Source organism: Physeter macrocephalus, chromosome 10, assembly GCF_002837175.3.
Source record: "Physeter macrocephalus isolate SW-GA chromosome 10, ASM283717v5, whole genome shotgun sequence".
Classification (NCBI taxonomy): Eukaryota; Metazoa; Chordata; class Mammalia; order Artiodactyla; family Physeteridae; genus Physeter; species Physeter macrocephalus.
Genome location: NC_041223.1, coordinates 49,811,000 through 49,832,987, shown reverse-complemented (window position 1 = coordinate 49,832,987; position 21,988 = coordinate 49,811,000). Strand labels below are relative to the sequence as shown.

The following is a 21,988-nucleotide window of genomic DNA, read 5'->3' as shown; positions in this document are numbered from 1 at the left end:
TCTGCCTCAGTTATTCTGCTATTGATTCCTTGTAGTGTATTTTTCATTTCAGTTATTGTATTGTTCATCTCTGTTTGTTTGTTCTTTAATTCTTCTAGGTGTTTATTCTTTAATTCTTCTAGGTCTTTGTTAAACATTTCTTGCATCTTCTCAATCTTTGCCTCCACTCTTTTTCCGAGGTCCTGGATCATCTTCACTATCATTATTCTGAATTCTTTTTCTGGAAGGTTGCGTACCTCCACTTCATTTAGTTGTTTTTCTGGGGTTTTATCTTGTTCCTTCACGTGGTACAAAGTCCTCTGCCTTTTCATCTTATCTGTCTTTCTGTGAATGTGGTTTTCCTTCCACAGGCTGCAGAATTGTAGTTCTTCTTGTTTCTGCTGTCTGCCCTCTGGTGGATGAGGCTATCTAATAGGCTCATGCAAGCTTCCTGATGGGAGGGACTGGTGGTGGGTAGAGCTGACTGTTGCTCTGGTGGGCAGAGCTCAGTAAAACTTTAATCCACTTGTCTGCTGATGGGTGGGGCTGGGTTCCCTCCCTGTTGGTTGTTTGGCCTGAGGTGACCCAGCACTGGAGCCTACAGGCCCTTTGGTGAGGCTAATGGTGGACTCTGGGAGGGCTCACGCCAAGGAGTACTTCCCAGAACTTCTGCTGCCAGTGTCCTTGTCCCCACAGTGAGCCACAGCCACACCCTGACTCTGCAGGAGACCCCCCAACACTAGCAGGTAGGTCTGGTTCAGTCTCCTATGGGGTCACTTCTCCTTCCCCTGGGTCCCGATGCGCACACTAATTTGTGTGTGCCCTCCAAGAGTGGAGTCTCTAGTCCTGTCGAAGTCCTGCAATCAAATCCCGCTAGGCTTCAAAGTCTGATTCTCTAGGAATTCCTCCTCCCGTTGCCGGACCCCCAGGTTGGGAAGCCTGATGCGGGGCTCAGAACCTTCACTCCAGTGGGTGGACTTCTGTGGTATAAGTGTTCTCCAGTTTGTGAGTCACCCACCCAGCGCTTATGGTATTTGATTTTATTGTGATTGTGCCCCTCCTACCGTCTCTTTGCAGCTTCTCCTTTGTCCTTGGATGTGGGGTATCTTTTTTGGTGAGTTCCAGTGTTTTCCTGTCGATGACTGTTCAGCAGTTAGTTGTGATTCCGGTGCTCTCTCAAGAGGGAGTGAGCGCACATCCTTATACTCTGCTATCTTGAACCAGTCTCTAAAATTTACTCTCTTGAGGAAGTAATCTTTATAGGAAAAAAATAGAATTCTAATGTATACAGAAAACAAAGTTTCTAGAGGTATGACTCAATCAAAGAATTATCATAGCATCAGACTTTCAGGGTTTAAAGTTCTCTTCTCACGGTCTCCTACAGATGAACCTAAATCCTTAAATACAAGAGTTCTTTAAAATCCTCAGGAGTCACCAGTGTCTTCTTGGACCTTCCAGAACTAGGATGTTCGCTACCACAGGTGATGGTCTGCAGCATAACCAGGCCCTCTGCCTCCCGTGCTCAGCCCACCAGCCCTACCACCCTTACCTGCCCTTATCTCGGTCACCTGCCAACCTCCCTTGTCACTCCTATACATCCATCAGTTACCCAGCAGATAGTTTTCGGTTCACTGTTCAGTATTCATGTGGAGCAACTTTATTTCCACGCAGACTTAACGGCAACACTTGGAACCTTGTCTTCTCTGGAAATTGCTTCATCTTTGAAATCTTAAATACCAGCATCCTGCTCTCTTATCACAGCTTATCGCTTATCACTTCATTCCCTCTTCCTCACTTCCCTCGGCCTGCTCTCCAGCTTTGAGATCATTTTCCCATTGACTCCTCTATCCCCTCCATTCTCTCTCAACCTATCAGGTCTCTTCAGTCTTTACTTCATTCCCTAACCCTTACCCCTGGGTCTGCAGAACTCCAATCAGCTCTTGGAATATTCTGTTTACCAGCTGCCCCTGCATCTCTCCCACCCCCAAATTAAACACTTCCAGCTTCTCTCCTCAACTACCTGTTCCCTCTCTTGTAACATCAATTTTTCCCTCTGTACAGGATCACTTCCATTAGCATATGTATATATATGCTATTCTTTGTCTCATCTTGGGGAAATAAAAAGACCTCTTTTAAATCCACAAGCCCCTTGCAGCTATTGCCTCATTTCTTTCCATCCATTTACAAACGAAAAAAACCAAAAACAAAACCAGAAAATTCTTGAAAAAATTTCTATTCACTCTCTCCAATTTTATCTCCTACTATTCTCTTTTGAATCTGCTCCATCAGGATTTTGCCCCTACCACTCCACTGAAATTGCCCTTCTCAAGGTTACCACTGACCTCCACATCCCTAAATAAAATAGTCATTTTTCAGTCCTCATTTTATTTGAATGATCAGCAGCATGTGTTACAGTGAATCAGTTCCTGATCTCTGAATCAGAGTTTCAGTATAACACACCTACCTGGTTTGTCTCTGATTTCTAGTCACTCCTTCTCAGTCGGCTTTGCTGGGCCCTGCTCATATAACCTCTAAATATTGGGAGTACATCATGGCTTAGTTTCTGAACCTCTTCTCTAGAAGATCAGGACTGGGGAGAGCCTGGCTGACATGGCTGCTCCAGGGCAGAGGAGAGGGCCCACAGAGTCGGGAGATTTGATTCTTATATGGGGCTTGAACAGATAAGTAAATAGACTGAAGATAGTAAGGACCAGGTTTCCACTGTTGGAGAAGGGAAGTACATATATGGAAAGGTGGAAGGCTAGAATAAACACTATGGTGATGGAGTAGGATTAGAAAATTCTAGTGTATATACATACATACACACATATGTATATACATACATATACCTAGGTGTGTGTAGATGTATGTGTGTTCATACATATGTTCCCTCCCTCTATCCACTGAGGAAGAACAATGACATCCAGTAGCAATGAGTCTATCTCCATAGTCAACCTTGTAACCGCAGGGACTCAGATGATGGATATTTGGCTAAAGAGAAGCCCCTGTATATATTTTAAATCTAAAATATAATGTTAGCATAGTGGAGCTGAAGGGGACACTCACGGAAATCCTTCTTCTAATTTTACGGAAAGAGAAAGGTTCGTCTTGAGACATTAAACATGAATAAAATAAAAAGCACCCACAATCTGCTCATCCACAGATAATTGCCTTTATCATTACAGAATATGTCCCTTAAGACTCTATCTATGAAAATGTTTTGTAAAAGTGAGGAAATATGCATACTATTTTGCAACATGCTTTTTTAACTCCCTGACTTTTTGTTGTTGTTGTTAGGTGATAAAAAACAAAATTAAACTGGCTTAAGCCAAAGGGTGAAAAGTTCAGATGCAGTCTGAAATCAGACTGCTAGGATCTAGGGTCAAATGATGTCATAGGAGCTGTATCCTTGCCATGTCTTGACTTTTCTTATTTTTTTGTAGGCTTAATTCAGGCAAGCTCTTCCCAGCAACTCTAAGCTATCCTTTTTTATCAACTCTAGCAGAAAAAAAGAGCTGCTCTTTTCCAATATTTTGGACAAATTCCTGGGATTGAAACATCTTGGTCCAACATAGGTCAGGTGCCTAGCTCTGAACCCATCATTGAGGCTGGAAGACAGAATATGCTGATTCAACCAGGCCTCAGCCTCATGCCACCTGAAGCTGGCTAGTGGTCAACCCACTTCATGGAATAAGAGAAGAAGGGGTGGTCCCTTCTAAGGAAACTGGAGTTCTGCTGCCTGAAAAAGGGGTGAATGGATTCTGGGAAGGCTTAATAACAGAAGTTTACCACATATATCGGTAAATATAATTCTACATCATTTTTTTGATGGGTGCACAATTATCCCATGACATAGATGAACTATTAATTTGATGTAACTCTATTACTGCATATCTGGAGTAGTTTCACATTCCACAATAATAAACACTACTGCTATGAACAATCTAATAGCTCAATTTTTATGCTCATCTTTATTTCCTTTAGGCTGGATTCCTAGTAGTGGGATTTCTAGGTAGAAGGACAAGTACTTTTTATTTTTACTATGTTTTACCAAACTGTATTACCACTTGTTTTCTCTGCACCTTTATAACACTAGGTATTATTATTTTTTAAATTCTAAAAACTGAAAAATTTATAGGTTAAAAAAACCCTCATGTTAAATTTGCATTTTTGTTTTTTTTTTCAACTGTGGTAAAATCTACATAACATAAAATTTACCCTTTGAACCATTTTAAAGTGTATTGTGGCATTAAGTACATTCACACTACTGGGCAACCATCACTACCATCCATCTCCTGAATGCTTCCATCATCCTAAACTGAAACTCTGTACCCATTAAACACTAACTCCCCATTCCTCCCTCCCCTTAGTCCCTGACAACCACCATTCTACTTTCTGTCTCTATGAATTGACCATGCTAGGTGCTTCATATAGTGGAATCATACAATATTTGTCTACATTTGCATTTTTTATGACTAATTAGTGTAAATATTTTTTCATAAACTTCTCAGCCATGGCATTTCTTCTTTGGGGTATTATCTATTCTTATCCTTTTTCTATTTTTCTGTTGGGGGGTTTATCTTTTTCTTACTGGTTTGTGAGCGATCTTCATATATTATGTGAGACTCTAATTAAAGTGTTGGTAAAAATTTCCCCAGTTTGTCTTTTTACATTGATTTCTTTTTTCAAATTAAAGTTTTCACTTTTATAGACTCCCTCATTGCTTATATGTTTAGAAACGCCTACCCTATTATGTAACTATATTCTTAAAATACCTTCTAATATCTTTATGACTTCATTTTTACATTAAATCTCTAAACTCTATGATTTATTTTGAGGTATGGTATGAAGTAGGAATCTATTTCTTTAATGTTTACCCAATTTGATACTAGACATTACTCATTGAATAATCCATCTTCTCCCTCCTCATCTGACAGTGTCTAATAATTTTCTACCATGAACAAAGACAAAATTAATAAATACCCTTTTCCCCTTGTCCCCACCCATTTCTCCATCACCTTTTTTTAGTAGGTAATAGCTCTCTTAGAGTTTACCTCTGCATTGTTCAAAAGCATACTTATAACTCTACTACTTGAATTACTAGCATTAAGTGATAACTTTGACCCCTAGTTATTGAAGATGAAGAAATCAGTATACTTCTACCCCTCTCCACCCTTTGCTTCCCACCTTTCATTAGTGATATAACTAATTTTTGATATAATTTCTACATTATCAGGGCTAGCCACGTTTATATTCTGTTCTGTCACCAAAATCCTCACATTTGTCCTAGTCATACAGTTCATGTCAATAATCATTGCCAATCCCTTTGCAGTTGTTTTTCCACTCATCTCTTGGTTGGCTGAATCTTCTAACAGATTTCTCCAATAGGGTCAAGGAAATAACATTCCCTGTGTTCTCTCATGTTCAGACTATTTGTCTTTTGCCTCTATACCTGAAAGAGAGTTTGGCTCATGCCTTCTTTCCTTTGAGATCTTTTAGGCATTGCTTCAAAATCTTTGAGGATTGAAGTTTGCTATGAAAAAAGACTGAGGCCAACCTTTGGATTCCCTCCGCTACATCATGCCAAGAAAGCTCTAGCATCTCAACCTCATTAACTGTAGACCACCACTGACTCCAAATTTTAGTCAACCAAGTAAGCTGTTACAGCCAACTCCAGCTGCATGATCTAACCCTTTGAATTCACAATATCCAGTGAAGTGTACCCATATCAATGAATTCAGCTGGATCTAATGTTATATTCTGCTCTCCTTGCTCTAATACCCTTAGCATCTACTCCTACACACTCACCAGGTTTCTGCTAATATATATTAATGAAGTATTGCAATTCTTTTGGTGTGCAAGCTATGTCCTCCTGGATCACAGTGTGTACCTGTCCCCCTGAATCATGCTGAGATTTGATCTTTGTTATGGGCCTAGTGGCAATAGAGAATGGTAATGGTTGTCATGGGCCTTAAGGAGAATGGCATTTCTTATGAGGCATCTGTCCCAGGTGACATTATCACAGTTTTTAGACAAAGACTAGTCTCTTTAGATACTAGAAAGCAAGCAACTTTCATTGGTAAGGGAAGCTCTGCCACCTAGCAATGACAATCCTTTATCACTGTATGCCTATAAATTTTTAAAAGCTTTGAAGCTTATGAACAAAGGTAGTACCCCTGAATTCCTTACCACATATGAACTTTTACTATGAAGCAACTTGTAAAAGAATACCTTTATCTAGAATCCTTATAGCATACAACAGAAATGTCACTAACTTCTGTTGCCCCTGGCCATTTCAGAGAATACTATTTGCCAAGCTTTGAGGCAGACAGTTTACATGAGTAGTTTTCAGTTGAAGTCTTACTGCACCCAGAGGGTACTCTGGAAATCTGTGAGGGTGTCATAGTAACCGGGAGTTGCTACTAGCATTTAGTGGGCAGGGGTCAGAGATGCTAGACATCCTACAATGTGTGGGATAGTCCCACACACTGTCCAACTTTTGAATGTCCTGCTAAATATTCACTGAGTGAAAAACGCTTGCTTTTAATTATCTGAGCCTAGACTCTAAACCTCTTGTACATATAAACATAAAAATTTTTGCATAGTTCCAATAAACACCAAATTTTCCAAAAACATAAACTATCATGTAACTCAAGGGAAGACTGCATTTTATTTTAGTTCGAACTCTACCATGAGTGGGTCTCCATTTTGGAAAATCATCAGGGGAATGCCACTCATGGTATTTGAGTAGTCGATACTCATTTAATACAGCTTAAGTCTGTATTTGTAATGTGGCATTCATAGCAATTTGATCTACAAGAATATACTTATTTAGTCATTTCATTAATTATAGAGAAAAATTATCAATAATCTGTTGAATATTTCAAGTTGGGTTTTATATCTTTGCCCACAAATGAACGGTTGCCATATGCCCATTTTGTTAACATGTTTTTCTCTAATGAAGCAATGAATCCATCAAGATTAAGTGACCACTTTACAAGGAAACATGGTGAAAAGTTGGCAACGATAATAGCATTCTTGTGAGATAAAGCATTCTGAAAAGTCTGAAAACTGTCTTACTCTTTACTAGAATGTTTAACAAATTTTTCCTAAACTGGAAAGATGGTTTTATTGTTTCTTTCAGAATAGCACAAATGATTGCAAAATGTGGTAAATAAGCTTCATGATATTATCTGGCAGCTTTGGATGCACATATGTTTCAGAATCCAGATTTTTTTTTAATTATGGGAAGGTAATATAGCAATGTATTGTCTATTACCTAATACGCCCAATGGGGTATGTAATCAAACATTAATATCACATTCACACCAAGTGAATAAAAATCATAAGAGCTTCATATCAGCTTGGGTCAGATTTTGCTGCCAATTAAGTTTTGATGCCAAAGTTATGAAAAACTTACTGTTTTTAGAGGTTTGGGGATTTTGGAATTGTGAAAAAGAGAATGTGAACTTATAAATTTTATCTCTTTTTAGAAATATTTTTAAAACTTCAAATTATTTTTTCTCACCTTTATCTTATATAACATGAGCAGAATAACTGTATGTGTTAAAGATCCCAAAAGTACTGGGACAGAAAACAAAAAACAAAACAAAGAAAATATGGTTATAGCCGTACAATGTTAGAGAAAACATAATCTTGCCACCCGTGTTAGAGGTTATTAGTATGAAGATGAAAAGAAATTAAACTGAAATAGTTTCTTCTATTTCATAGAGCAATGGTACTGTTTCAAGAAGAACTGAGATGGCAAAAAAAGACAGTGGAAAATTGGCCATGTAATGACTTGCAGTCAAGTGAGTTTCATTACAAATGGATGGAAGCATTTCTCATGATAGTGAATCTTTATTATGTGCATATGTAACATTCACAAGGAAAAAGTCATTTAAGAAAATGTACTTCCAAAAATACTAAGAATGGATACAATAATTGAAACTAAAAGAAAGTCTGTATCGTCGTGCAGTCCCCGAAGGCCGTGGCGCCCGTGATGAACAACGACAAACACTGCTTTGAGTGCTACAGCTATGACATCATCATCGACGACAAGCTGAAGCCCTGGCTGATCCAGGTGAACGCGTCCCCATCCCTCACCTCCAGCCCTGCCAATAACCGAATCCTTAAGTATAACCTGATTAATGACACCCTCAACATTACCGTCCCTAACGGCGAAATTCCAGACTGTAAATGGAACAAGTCACCCCCAAAGGAAGTCCTTGGCAATTATGAAATTCTGTACGACAGGGAGCTGGCACAGGGCGACGGGGCTGACCGAGAGCTGAGAAGTCGGCTGGGCCAGTCGCTGGGGCCCAGAGGGGGCCGATCGAGAGACTCCGGGAGGACCGTCCTCACAACCTGGAAGTGACCACCAGCGAGAGCAAGACTCCAGCCTGCACCCACCCTTGCTGAAGACCTATTTTGGAAACTTCCTTTTTCTAGAGCTTTTTTCCCTTTCCTAAACCCTGTAAATAAATAAAGGCATTTCTTTGGAAGGTGAAAAATAAATAAATAAATAAAAGAAAATCTTGAGGAAAAATTTATCTCTTTCAATGTTACTGCTTTGCAACATATGAAACAACAGCTATGTTTGGTTTACAGCCAACTTAAATTAGCATCAGGTACACGAAATACTAATTCAAAAAGATATATGCAGCCCTATGTTCATGGCAGTATTATTTACAGTAGCCAAGGTATGGCTATATCTTGGGGCTTCCCTGGTGGCGCAGTGGTTGAGAATCCGCCTGCCAGTGCAGGGGACACGGGTTTGAGCCCTGGTCCGGGAAGATCCCACACGCCGCAGAGCAACTAAGCCCGAGTGCCACAACTACTGAGCCTGCGCTCTAGAGCCCGTGCTCCACAAGAGAAGCCACCGCAATGAGAAGCCCACGCAACGCAACGAAGAGTAGCCCCTGCTTGCCACAACTAGAGAAAAGCCCGAAGGCAGCAACGAAGACCCAACGCAGCCAAAAATAAATAAATTAATAAATAAATTTATTTTTTAAAAAAGAAAGAAATGGCTATACCTTGTATCTCCCAGTTGCTACAGTAATAATGATGATACTCTTAACAGTGATGACAGCAATAATGAAAATGATAGTGGCAAAAAAACAAAGACCAGGGATCAAACCCGTGCCCCCTACAGTGGAAGTGGGGAGTCCTAACCACTGGACCGCCAGGGAAGTCCCTGAAGTCATTTTTTTATATTCCTTCTCTCATACACCCAGTTCACTGGCAAATACTATTATTTTTATCTTCAATATAGTTCCCAAATCTGAACACTCTCACCCCCTACAAAAATCTGACCTAATCAAATAACCTCCTAATTAGATCTCTGTTCTCTCTATTCTCCATCCTGCCCCCCTCTAGTGTATTCTTCTAACATATCCAGAAAGTCCTGAACACAAGGCATATCCAGTCAGGAACACTGCTTGATCTCAGCCTTTCTTATTCCTCCAACTCACCAAGCTCACTCCTGTTAATGGATCCTTTTGCACCTGTTGTCGTCTTTAGACTGCTCTTCCTGCACTTCGGTTCCCTCATTTCAGTTAGGATCCTGTTCAAACGTCACTCACAGAGCCTTCCCCAACACTACCTTAACTTAAAATAACCCCCTCCCGTCACTCTTATCCCCCTTTCCTGCTTTATTTTTCTTTAGAGTATTTATCACAATCTGACATAATATTACAGATGTATTTGTTCATTGTCTATCTTGTCTATGAGGGCAGGAATTTTTATCTGTTTTCTCACTGTTAGAACAATGCCTGGCACATGCTAGGTGTTTAATAGCTATTTAATGACTAAATAAATGAACAGGAGGGATTTTATATAGTTTGCTCGAAACTTAAAAAGAAATACTGCTGCTGGTATTTGTTCCTAGTTCAGCAACACAACAGTCCTGTCATTGTGGGGATTTCTGCAAAGGTTTTGGACTTTTTCCAAGCAGGTAGTATCAAGTGTGGTATCAGATGGCAGTGATTAAACAAGAATGCTAAAAGCCATCTGTAATTTCCAGTTTTTCCTTTGTTCCAGTGCAGAGCAGTGTACAGCTCTGGATAAGTGGCCTCTTCTTTGTACAGATGGGGATCATATCCCTTACAAAGTACCTAAAGCCCTAAAGTGGCTTTCTTTTTTGATGCAGATGACCCTAATTGCTTCTGAAGCCCTTAGTACCTTAAGAAATGTTATTCTATTTTTCTGTGTAGAGTCTACAGTAGCCATGCTCTTACTTTTGGTTGCTTTGTTTTTATTCTCTTGATATATTGATTTTGGCTAATAATGGTACAGTACAGCAAAGATTTTATCTGACCAATACAGCCTAGGAGACCATTATGATGGTAGATTCAGAGTCCTGCAGCTCTAAATGTTACAATGAATCCAGTTAAATGAAATTTTAAGTTTATATTTTTAAAAGGAAATTTCATGAAAAACCAGTAATTTTTTATTTTTATTAAGATAAAAAGTTAATTCCATCAAACAGACACCAGTGTTAGATACTTTCAATATTATTTCTCACTTTTCAGAATACAGAGCACAAACATGAGAGTTATCTTACTGAAATTAAATCTTTGTGAGAGTTGGTTTTAATAGACTGGGCTTTTAGTGATGAGGTTAAAGAATGATCGTTTAGTATACTGATAGAAATAGTTATGATGACACCTAGTTTTTCATGATGCACTTTAAGCACTAATGAGACATTTACTGATAAGTAAAAAGGATGGTCCCTCCAGAGAATAAAGATTAAATAGGTCCTAACAGTGATATGCAGTCCCTAAACATAATCCATCTAACTTCTCATTCTCGTCCAAAGTAAAATTTTAAGTTGAAAGATGAAAAACCTGCCTCCCTGTTGCCATTTCACAAATATGCCAAGGTAGTACCACATTAGCCACTAAGACCCAGATATTTTCTTCAAAGATAAATTGTCATATATATTGTAAAATATCCATTTTTTCAAGGGAGTCAATAAAACTATATTTATTTAAAGAATGGCCCATCAACATTTTTATTTCTCTTGAATTGTCTCACACAAAAAGATTCATTCTCAAAAATGGTCTGAAGAGAAAGCTGCATGAAGCAATGCCCTATTTTAATCACCCCTTTTTAAAAAAAGGTGGTGAGTGACCTCTGGAGGCAAGTGGAAAAAGTATCCTGCTGCTTTCAGGAGTGAAGTGGGGAGAATCAGAAAGTAGATCTTTCCATCTAGAGAAAAAAAGTTTTTGATGTTTAATCAGGGTGAATTAAAACATTTAACTTTAAAATTAGTTAACTGAAACTCAATTATGTAATATTTTAAGTATATAATACAATGTCACAGGGGAGATAGAGACATGAGATCCATAGTTTCCATCTCATTGAGCTTCCAATCTTCTAGAGAACTAAAGAGAAGTGTTGAAATAACTATAACACAAGCTAGAATGTGTGAGAACATTTAGGAGTAGCATAGCTACATAGGAATTCAGATTTTTGGTTAGGTTGTTCAGAAAATGTCTACTACATTCAACAATCATTTACTGAAGACAAACTGTGTGCCAGGCACTATGCTCGAGGATAAATAAGACACAGTACCTTCCTTCAGGAACTCTTGGTATAAAAGGGAAGCTGACACATAAATAGGAAACTTCTATATGGAGTAGCTAGTGGCCTATTAGAATTATGCACAAAGGAAGGAAACTAAAACAGTCCTGAGACTGAGAGGAGGGTCAGAAGAGGCTTCCTAGAGGAAGTAACACCTCAGCTGACTCTTCAAAAATAGGTAGGGATAGTTCTGGTTTAGTGTTGTCATCATAAGCCTACTCCAGCCCCTCTCCCACTGATGACAACTAACAACTCATGATGAAATACAAAGAGCAAGTACCTGAGGATTCTGAAAAGTCAACAAAGCAGGGGAATCAAAACTTAGAAAAAAACCCTTCAAGGCAATGAGTTGCCTGGCCTGGGTAGCTAAAACTCTGATAGAAACCCCATCTTCCTTGTTCAAGGAACTGAGAAATGGAGACGCTCTGGGTTGGAAAGTGAGTGGGGAGGTGGGTAGGGGAGAGCTAGAGAAGGTGACCACTAAAATTTTGTGTATGAACCACGCAAGCCCCTTGGGTTTGCCCCTGTGTGTGACAGACACCCGAAGCAGCATAGCAATGGCTTTGACAACTGATTTGAGCATTAAACCATTGCCCAAGTCTCAGATGAACGCCTGAGTAGTGCATGTTCAGGACTGGCCCAGGGCAGCACAGCACAGGCTTTGATAACTGAATTGAGATTGGAACCATCAACCACAGAAGGCGATACGAAACTTGCAGCGTGAACTCAATCAGGTTGATTGCCTGCTTAAACAAACATTCTCCAGAGGAGGATTTTAACAGGACACAGAGTCTGCGGTAATGTAACTGTCACAATGTCCAGGATACAATAGAAAATTACCTGTCGTACAAAGAAACAGGAAAATGTGACCAAATCCCAAGGGAAATGACAAGCAACAAACACAAACCCTGAGATAACACAGATGTTGGCATTTTCCTAGAATATAAAGCAGCTATTACATGCTCCAGGAGGTAAAGATAAATGTAAAGAAAGGCATCTTCAGCAGAGAAAAAGAAACGATGAAAAAGAACCAGGTGGAAATTTTGAACTGAAAAGTACAATAACTGAAATAAACAAATTCAGTGGCTACAGCAGAATGGAGATGAGGAAAGAGGCAGTGCACTTGAAGATAGAGACATCAACAGAGATTATCTAAACTGAAGAGCAGAGGGGGGGAAAAACAACTAGAAAAAAAAAAGAGAACATATGAGCATCAAGGATCTCTGCAATAATATCAAAAGGTCTAACATACATGTCATCAGAGTCCCAGAAGGAAAGGAGAAAGAGATGGAGGCAGAAGAATGATTTGCCCTTAACAATTTGGACCTAACTTACTTCTCCCATATCATATTCTATTCTCTTTAACATATGTATATGCCTTTTGTTTCAATCACATTACACTTTTCTCAAAGAAACATCCCCTGACTCTGAAAAACTAAAACAGGTTCTCTTAAATCATAACACCTGTACTTTCTGGGGTAAACTGGGAAGTGATTAATGACCTAATGGATGGGGCTGGAGAGATGGGTTGCAAGGTAAATGATGATGAGACTCAGGTGTGTATAATCTGGGAGCCTAAGTGGGTGAGCTGGAGAGTAATCAGGTGGAAAAGAACATTTCAGATAAACGAGAAAGAAAAATATTTACACATTTTGAGGCTGCGGTCTGTTTGGTCAAAGAGCAAAAGGAAACAAAAAGCAAGAGTAGGATACACAAAACAAGGCCTTTCCTTCATCCACTGGCATAACTTTTTAAAAAAATTAATTAATTAATTTTAATTTTTGTCTGTGTTTGGTCTTTGTTGCTGCGTGCGGGCTTTCTCTAGTTGCGGCGAGCAGGGGCTACTCTTCCTTGCGGTGCGCGGGCTTCTCTTGTTGCGGAGCATGGGCTCTAGGCTCGTCGGCTTCAGTAGTTGCAGCACGTGGGCTCGGTAGTTGTGGCTCACGGGCTTAGTTGCTCCGCCGCATGTGGGATCTTCCCGGACCAGGGCTTGAACCCGTGTCCCCTGCACTGGCAGATGGATTCTTAACCACCGCGCCACCAGGGAAGCCCCCACTGGCATAACCTTATCCAGGCATTCTGCAAACCAATGCCCTGCTCCACTTCCTTACAACAATGGAATTATTTGAAGGGACTGGGGGTGGGAGTGTGCTTGAAACCGCAGTTTTGGCCCCAGATTTCTTGAGCTACTGTGTCCACTGATTCGCTGACTGACTTTGGGCAAGTTGCTACTTTCTATGACTCAATTCTCCTATCTTAAAATCAGGATAACACGTAATTTAGAGTGTTGTTATGAGGATCAATTGAGATCATGCACGTGAAAACTTACATATGTGGTTCAACAAATGCTCTGGAGTAACAGATGAACGGCAGATCAATAGACAACAGACCTTAAAGGAACTAGGGCAGGAATTTTAGAAAGTTGTATAAGGGACAGACCTTGGGGTTCCCTTTACCCCCCAGGAGACCCGGGGAGAGGGAGCGAAGCCATACCTTGTATTTCTTGGCCAGCACTTCCTCCTGACGGCTTGGCTGCATCTTCCCTCCTGATTCGTCGGGTCCCAGGCTGCGGCTTCAGCTCGCTCCGCCGCGCGGCGCCCTCTGTGGGCTCAGCTAAGTGTGCTGCTGAGGTCCGAGCACGGCGTCCAGTCTCCTGGGCAACCCTATCAACTTCCGGTTTGAGGCACGGCCGCGGTTGGCTAGAGGCCACATTTCCGCCACGTGACCCAGGCAGGCGCCCTGCGTGTGCGAGGGCGCGCGTCTGCTGTCGGAGACACCCGGCGCCTCCCGAAGTTCTACTCCTCTGCCCGGACTAGGGCTTCCCCCGGGGAGGTGGCGCCAGCCGAGGCCGCCGGCGCTGGAGGCGCGGGGTCGGGGCAGGGCTCGGAGTTCTCGAGGCTCCGTTGAGAAGCCGGACGGCAGCAAGACCGCTGCTCGCGAGCCTCCAAGCTGGAGCTGGAACTGGAACCCTGTGGGGCCGGGGCCCTGGCTGCCGGGCAGCGGCTCTTCCCGGCCGAGGCCCCAGCGGAGAATGAGCCAGAGGCGGTGGCGGGCTCCAGGCGGAGCGGCCGGGCTGGGAGCATGCTGCGCTGGTTCATCACCGTCCTCCTGTGTGCTGCCTTCCTGGGGCTGGTGAGAGCCGGGGCTGGAACCCTCCCAGGCCGAGGCGTGAGCAGAAGTCCTGCAGAGAACGCGGCCTTCCGAGCTCCTGTCTCGTTTCCGCCGCTTGTAGACTGGGTGTCCTTGGGCTCCTTAATCTGCCGGAGCCTCAGTTTCATAATCTGAAAAATGGGCACAGTTATAATCTTAGAGGGTTATTGTCAAGTGTGAAACCGATTTTCGTAAAATATTTTCCAGCTCCAACAAACCTTTATACCTCTCCTCCGTGGGGTCGGGGGGATGCAAGAGGGGTTGCCAGGTCTATAGCCGCCGCCGCCCCCTCCCCCCGCCTCCTGCGTTCACCCAACCCCCAAATTATTGCACAAAGTTGTTCTACTGGCCTAATTTGGTCAGACGACGGTTTTCCTCTTCCTCGTCTGACCAAATTCACCCCTTATTTTTGCAGGTGGGGAAATAGACCCAGAGAGGGAAAGTGACTTTTTCGGACCACACGGCTGGTTAAGTGGTTGAGCCAGGAATAATGTCTCTTATTCTGCCTACAATCTTATGTAAAACAGAATTTCAGGTCCTTCAGTGTTTTTCTAAGAACAAACTGCAAGGCTAGTTTGGCCTTTTGCCAACCCCTTTGGCTGCCCTGTGGTCACTTGTCTTAAATATTGGGATCCTGGGGAGTTGGGAGGGTGAGTCCTCTGAGCAGAGTCACTTCTGACCACTTAGTGTCTCTTCCTTTGAGCCTCGCTTGATTCTTAGAGTACTTGTATTTGAAGAAAAGTCATTGCAGATGATGTGCCAGGTCCTTTTAAGTGCTTTGCAGGCGGGAACTAATTTGGTTACAGCTGGGGCGCAGCCTTCCCTTCCTGTACTAGGCACTTACTCTGTGCCTGTGCCCAAGCCTGCCCGTAGCTGGGGACTGCCGAGGCCTGGAGAGGGGCTACACCCAAGCGTTTAGAGCAAATTCGTGCAATTAGACTCACTTATTCTTGAAATGTAGACCGACTGGAAACATTTTTTGTGTGTCCAACGAATTTCCTGTGAAAGCCAACTGCAGCCCCTAATTTTTGCTAAAGTTACATGTGTTTGAGTAAAATTTTATTTTTAAAGTCATTGCATACACGCGTATGTAATATTCTCTAAGAAAGCCTTACAGACGGTACTTCTGAGGCTTTGGTTTTCTTTGAAGAAAAATGTAGATTTAGAAACATTCAAATTGTTTATCTCTTGCATGTTTTATATGTGTAATTCAGAGGAAGGACCCCGTGTACATCCAGAAATATTGCTGTTTTAACAACATCAAAAAATGGGGATAATATTTTGATGGTTTGTTAACTTAAATTTTTAACATCAAAATTCTGGTGTTATTTGTGCATGCAGTATATTTCAGACTATTCAAAACTATTTCACAAATTTTTTAATGTTACATTTTACTGTTAATACAAATACTGTAGTTTTTTTCTGGTATTGTTCAAAAAGGAAACACAATTGCAGCAAAGAGCCAAAAGAATTAAAGAATTTTGTAAAAATAGAGAGTTGTCAAAACTAGAAAAACACTAGGACTTGGCACACCAGAAATAGGAGTCTAACTCTACTAGTACTAGTATTTTCATTATGAATTTGTCTTAACTGTGGGGCTTAGTCTCCTACATTACATTGAAATCCCCTTCTCCCTTTTTAATACTGAAAAAAAGCTACCATCTAGAAGGACATTATTTTAATGATTGTAAATGAAAACTTCTGTCTTTTTAAATTTTAGGGAATGAGTGTCGCTCTACTGGGACCCACGTTTCAAGATTTGGCAACAAATGTGAACCGCAATATCAGCAGTCTTTCTCTGATTTTTGTGGGCCGTGCCTTTGGATATTTGGGTGGCTCTGTGATTGGTGGAGTTCTTTTTGACAATATGAATCATTTTCTTCTTTTGGGTAAGTAAACAATTTTCACTTCTTTGTGACTTTCGAGGAATTTACAGTTTTTAAATATGAAACATACTGGCTTGCAGAATGGTTGACAACTTAAGGGTAGTGTTTAGGTATCCTCAGTGGAAGTCAGGTTTCCCTGGTGCCTGCTTTCATCTTGGCAGTTACTGGGAATCCGGTCTAAACCTCTCTGGAAATTTAGATTAGCCCTAGAGTGTGTTAGCGATCCTTAGCCTTCCCGACCTTCATTGTAGTTTAGGCACCACCGCTGGATAACATACTAGTTGTCCAAAGAGATCTGATTGTCAGGGTTTAGGGCAGATCTCCCGGGGCCATAGATCAGAATAAACTCCTTGAACCTCCCCAGATTAGACCCTGGACTGAGAATGAGGTGGGAGGGGATGGTGGGTGAAATGATGAAGGCTCAATTTTTGTCCCAGCTGCCCCATGTTAATGATGAACCCAGGCCTCTCTACCTCACTCTCAAAATAGATGGCAAAGCTTTTAACTTACTCTTTTTTTGGATAAATTGACATGTTTAAAGAAAATCTGGATTAATGTGATAAAATTGCTTTGGACGTAAGGAGATAATTTACCATTGTTGATGAATGAGTAAATAATCTCTCTGATTTCCATAGTGTGTCAAAAGAATATACTTCTTATATTTCCCTCCCTATTCCCCAAATTTGTTTAATACATTTCTACTATGAACTACTATAGTAATTGCATTTAATTTTTGTCTTTTTTATTTTTTACCTCATATCTAAACATCTCTTTAGGTTGTTAAATATGAAACATTTAAATGAATAATTTTTGAGTTTTGCTATAAAACTTTGCCTTGTGGTATAATGTATGGTTTGATTATCAGCAGTACTAGAAATGTACTTATACTAGAATAACTTATATTTTATAGTCCATAAAGATGATAAAAGCTTTTAAATGAAATAACTCTTAGTAGAAGCTGAACCTCTCATCTACTCATTATTACTCAATGTTAATTTGACCTGTTTTACATTTTGGGGAGTTTTTATGATGTTGACTTGATCCATAACTCTTTCCCATAAATAGTGTTTTTTATAGCTGACTTTTACTTTTCTTCTCAGGGGTGTCAATGTTCGCTACCACAATTGGTCTTTATCTTGTTCCATTTTGTAAGACTGCGGTGTTACTGATTGTCATGATGTCCATCTTTGGTGTTCCAATTGGCATTCTGGATACAGGTCAGTGAGCCCTTCATTGTCAACTCTGGGAGTAGGGACTTTCTACTAGAAAAAGTAGAGCATATGATATTAAATTGTCACTTGCAGTGCCCCCTAAAATGACACTGACCTACTGCGTTGGTCATGGGATCTCCAGGTCAGAACCACCTTTCCGGCAACTACTCTTCTTGCCAAGTAGGGTGCCCATTTTTGAGCAGCCAACCACAGAGTGAATTCAGAGAATTTTGTTCTTTGAGAGATTGTTGATTTACAGTATCCAAACAGGGAAGGGGCCCCCATGTGGGTAATTACAGTGCAGATGAGCAGGTTTTCATTTCGGGATAGAACTTTATCATTGTAATATGGCAGGAATTGATGGGTTAATAGAACAAAGCAAGTTTGGAACCACTATTTGGCTGAGGAAACATAGAAGCAGCTCTCCAATTTAAAATGCAGTCTGCCTTTTGAACTAAGAGAAACCTGTGCTGTGTATTATTTCCCTTCTTTTCCTATTCTCTCAAAAGTTCCTGCCTTCCTGCAGGAGATCCTCTCCATGTATCTTCATATGTTTTAAAACCAACTAAATAACATATGTGACATTTGTTCACCCCTAAAACCAATGTTCTTCCCCTCTTCCTTGCTCCCCTGTTATTTGATAGGTTGGGGAAATATTTTTTTACTTTGGGCTTAATTTGGTTGTGAAATTACAGGATGGAATTGTATGGAATTGTATGTTTATCTGCAAATATATTAAAAAGAAAGAGAGAAAACACAAGACTTGAGGCTTCTTGCCTTTTGCCTTGTAGATACATAGACAGTGTAACTGAGGGTGTTAGAAGGTGTCCTTGTTCCTTGTTTCCTGCAATGGGCACAGCAGAATTCTGTAATGTTCAGGTTCCTGAACATGTGTTTTGCATCTGCCATATACATAAATAATTTTCTTCAAGTGGTTGCCAATTGCAGGTACAGAAAAATTTGGTAATTTGGCCACTATCTGATGATAATATATATTTAAAATGTTTAAAAATAAATAACTATATAAATATCCTTCACTACCCCCACCCCACCTCTCCCTGGTATTAGAACTGTATTATAAAAAGCCTTGGGCTAAAGTACTCGGCTCTAGGAAATAGTGGTTTATTAGCTTGTAGAATCCCATTTGTGAGTGTGTGATGTTCCAGTGCTTAGAGTTCGCTGGTGGTAGTGGTGAGATAGAGTTTCTTAATCATAGAATTGACTTAGTTGCAACAGTTGATAACTTAGAATATTATAATCCTTGTGCCATGTAAAATAGACTCATCTATTTTGAACTTTTTTTTTTTTTACTAAGTTACTATGATTAAATCATTCTCCCCATTGGTGAGTTAGAGTTTCTTAATCATAGAATTGACTTAGTTGCAACAGTTGATAACTTAGAATATTATAATCCTTGTGCCATGTAAAATAGACTCATCTATTTTGAACTTTTTTTTTTTTTTACTAAGTTACTATGATTAAATCATTCTCCCCATCTTTCATTGGTAGGTGGTAACGTCCTAATCTTGGCTATTTGGGGGGACAAAGGAGCCCCCCACATGCAGGCCTTACACTTCAGTTTTGCCTTGGGTGCCTCTTTGGCTCCCCTGCTGGCTAAATTGGCATTGGGCAGGATGGTGTCTGCTGAAAACCACACAGAGGCTGACTTTAGCCATTCTGCCTTCAACCAGTCATCTGAAGCTGACTCAGAATCTCTACTTGGAATACCTGACGATATGAATTTACTGTGGGCTTATGCTGTTATCGGTGATTATATTTTTGTAGTTTCTCTCTTTTTTTTCGCTCTGTTTGTAAAGAAAAGCTCAAGGCAGGAAAAAGCAAAAGCATCTACTCAGAGGTTTCGAAGAGCTAAATATCACAATGCCCTTCTTTGTCTCCTTTTTCTGTTCTTCTTTTTTTATGTTGGAGCCGAGGTAACATATGGCTCTTACGTTTTCTCCTTTGCAACCACCCATGCTGGCATGAAAGAAAGTGAAGCGGCTGGGTTGAACTCCATCTTCTGGGGGACCTTTGCAGCCTGCAGGGGTATGGCAGTCTTTTTTGCTACATGTTTACAACCTGGAACCATGATTGTGTTGAGCAACATTGGCAGCCTGGCTTCATCTTTATTTCTGGTGCTTTTCGACAAGAGCCGAGTTTGTCTCTGGATAGCAACTTCGGTGTATGGTGCCTCGATGGCAACCACATTTCCCAGTGGTGTGTCTTGGATTGAGCAGTACACGACCATCCATGGGAAAGCTGCAGCATTTTTTGTAGTCGGTGCTGCCCTGGGAGAAATGGCTATTCCTGCAGCAATTGGAATTCTTCAAGGAAAATACCCTGATTTGCCTGTAGTTTTATACACCTGTTTGGGGTCATCAGTAGCCACTGCTGTTTTATTTCCTGTGCTGTATAAATTAGCCACCTTTCCTATCGTTCGTCAGCAAAAAGAACACAGTAAAAGCGAGGACCAGAAAGCTTTGCTCTCTAGCTCTGGGCTAAATGACTGTGAGGAAGAGAATGAAGAAGAAGATGCAGAAAAATGGAATGAAATGGACTTTGAAGTGATCGAAATGAATGATACAATGAGGAATTCTGTAATAGAGACATCTAGATATATTTTGATGGAGCCCACAGCTGACGTCTCCAACCAATCCCACTCAAATGCATTAATGTTTGAGTCCTCTCCAGTTAATATGGGCAAGTCCCCTGTGAATCACCTTGCAAGAAACCAGGACAAAAGGGACTAAGGCCTAGAGAAGATGAATTATTTACTGACTTCCCTGAATAATCACCAGTTCTAAAGAGGCCAGTCAGAGCAAAGCATGACAGATTTTCAACAAACTTTGGGGGTCAAAATTTCTAGGTCCAAGTATAGCAAATGCTAAAAGGTTTTGAAATGTTTTGTCATTCCCAGAGCCTTTCATAAAGAACCAGTGACCTCATACAGCTAGATCCTGTTGTGAGGCTAGCGTTTGGTGGCATGTGGCTGATTAGGCAATATTTTCTGGCCTCAGAGTGTGCAGAGAAGGCATTTGTTTTTGAGAAGTTGGGTGCCATTCAGATAGAATGAAACCGTTTAGTAGTTGAGTTGGTTAGCTGAACAAATTATCCGTCGTCAGTATTCTGCCAGGGAAGTTGAGGAGAATCATTTCATAAAAGAGCATCTTTGAAAATGGACAGGGATTTTTATTAATTGTTTCACTCTGTAGTGTTGGACCAGAAAATGCTAATTACTCATATGATTTCTGATTTCTATGAAGAGAACACAGAACAGGCACAGACCTGGCTTTAGGCCTCCACTGCTGCTTACTAGTCTTCTGGCCCTGTACTCAGTCATTTAACTTATATAGGTCTCGTTTATCTCATCCCCGATCTGTGATTCTCTAATGAAAATGCGATGACTTTCAAACTGGGAATCCATAATTTTTAAAGTTTGTGCAAGATATCTGCTAGAAATCAATATAAGTGTCACCCCATTCTTCATTTCAGATGAGAAGTGAAAAAAATTGATAGCTTTAAGAATGTGCTACTGACTATGAATATTGTCAATTTAAGAGACTCAGTGTTTAATACTTTATTTGAATAATTGTCTGAAGAATACATTTTTAGTACCGTATTTCATCGATTCTGAGATGCACCTTTTTTTTCACATTTTTAACATCTCTGAAATCAGAATATATGTTGAAATCAATGATCATTTAACATGTGGCAGAACTTAATTGCCAGTTTTCTCCCACATACTTCTATAAAGTGTTGCATTTTACAGTCAGTGTCTTAGTTTCAGTGATTATAGTAATTCATTCAATTATGGAGATTATACTATTTTTACAGACATTTTAAAAAGAAGTTATTTTTATATGCTTATTTTCTCTAATTATGTTCAAACAGGATTTGGAGATGCCTTGTTCTGATTTTTAAAGCTGTTTCAGGGTTACTATGTTAGTTGTAGGGCTGTGGACAGGGTCTCTTGAGGTCCTTTGCCTAGCTCAGTGACACAGTCTGGGGATGAGCCTTGCTGTTCCAGGAATTGCTCCTCATCGAGTCTGGTTGGTAATCATGTTGTACCGGCTGTAAATTAGGTTGCTAGTTTAATTTACAATGAGACACAGTCTTTTCCAATGATTGGAATACTTGTATCCCCCTCCACTTGTATCCTCTGGATACAAGTGGATA

At 40.5% G+C, this 21,988-nt stretch overlaps 2 protein-coding genes across 7 annotated transcripts in view; both read left to right on the top strand.

The window, feature by feature from the left end:
* Nucleotides 1–8,460, top strand: part of LOC114486970 (polyglutamylase complex subunit TTLL1-like) — a 13,902-nt gene extending 5,442 nt beyond the window's left edge. The window contains exons 2-5 of one of the 6 annotated variants that reach the window (XM_028494544.2): nt 3,482–3,779; nt 5,479–5,632; nt 7,711–7,790; nt 7,958–8,460. In XM_028494544.2, coding sequence (XP_028350345.1) covers nt 7,776–7,790; nt 7,958–8,356 — 414 coding nt within the window. In that variant the 5' untranslated portion in view covers nt 3,482–3,779; nt 5,479–5,632; nt 7,711–7,775 and the 3' untranslated portion in view covers nt 8,357–8,460. Of the gene's footprint in view, nt 1–3,345; nt 3,780–4,835; nt 5,633–7,710; nt 7,791–7,957 lie in introns of those variants that run through there. The other 5 variants (XM_028494541.2, XM_028494542.2, XM_028494543.2 and 2 more) reach the window with 5 other exon arrangements.
* A 5,883-nt stretch (nt 8,461–14,343) lies between these two features.
* Nucleotides 14,344–21,573, top strand: MFSD4B (major facilitator superfamily domain containing 4B). Its single transcript, XM_007122810.3, has 4 exons — nt 14,344–14,697; nt 16,436–16,604; nt 17,702–17,818; nt 19,322–21,573. Exons 1-4 carry the CDS (start codon nt 14,647–14,649, stop codon nt 20,560–20,562), a joined length of 1,578 nt encoding a protein of 525 aa, XP_007122872.2. The 5' UTR covers nt 14,344–14,646; the 3' UTR covers nt 20,563–21,573.
* The last annotated feature ends 415 nt before the right edge of the window (nt 21,574–21,988 follow it).

What these genes read in the sequence shown, in the direction of transcription:
- MFSD4B (XM_007122810.3), top strand. Translation starts at nt 14,647, where the DNA reads ATGCTGCGCTGGTTCATCACCGTCCTCCTGTGTGCTGCCTTCCTGGGG. An exon ending in GTGCTGCCTTCCTGGGGCTG is followed by an intron (nt 14,698 to 16,435) that starts GTGAGAGCCGGG and finishes TTTAAATTTTAG; the next exon opens with GGAATGAGTGTCGCTCTACT. An exon ending in GAATCATTTTCTTCTTTTGG is followed by an intron (nt 16,605 to 17,701) that starts GTAAGTAAACAA and finishes TTTTCTTCTCAG; the next exon opens with GGGTGTCAATGTTCGCTACC.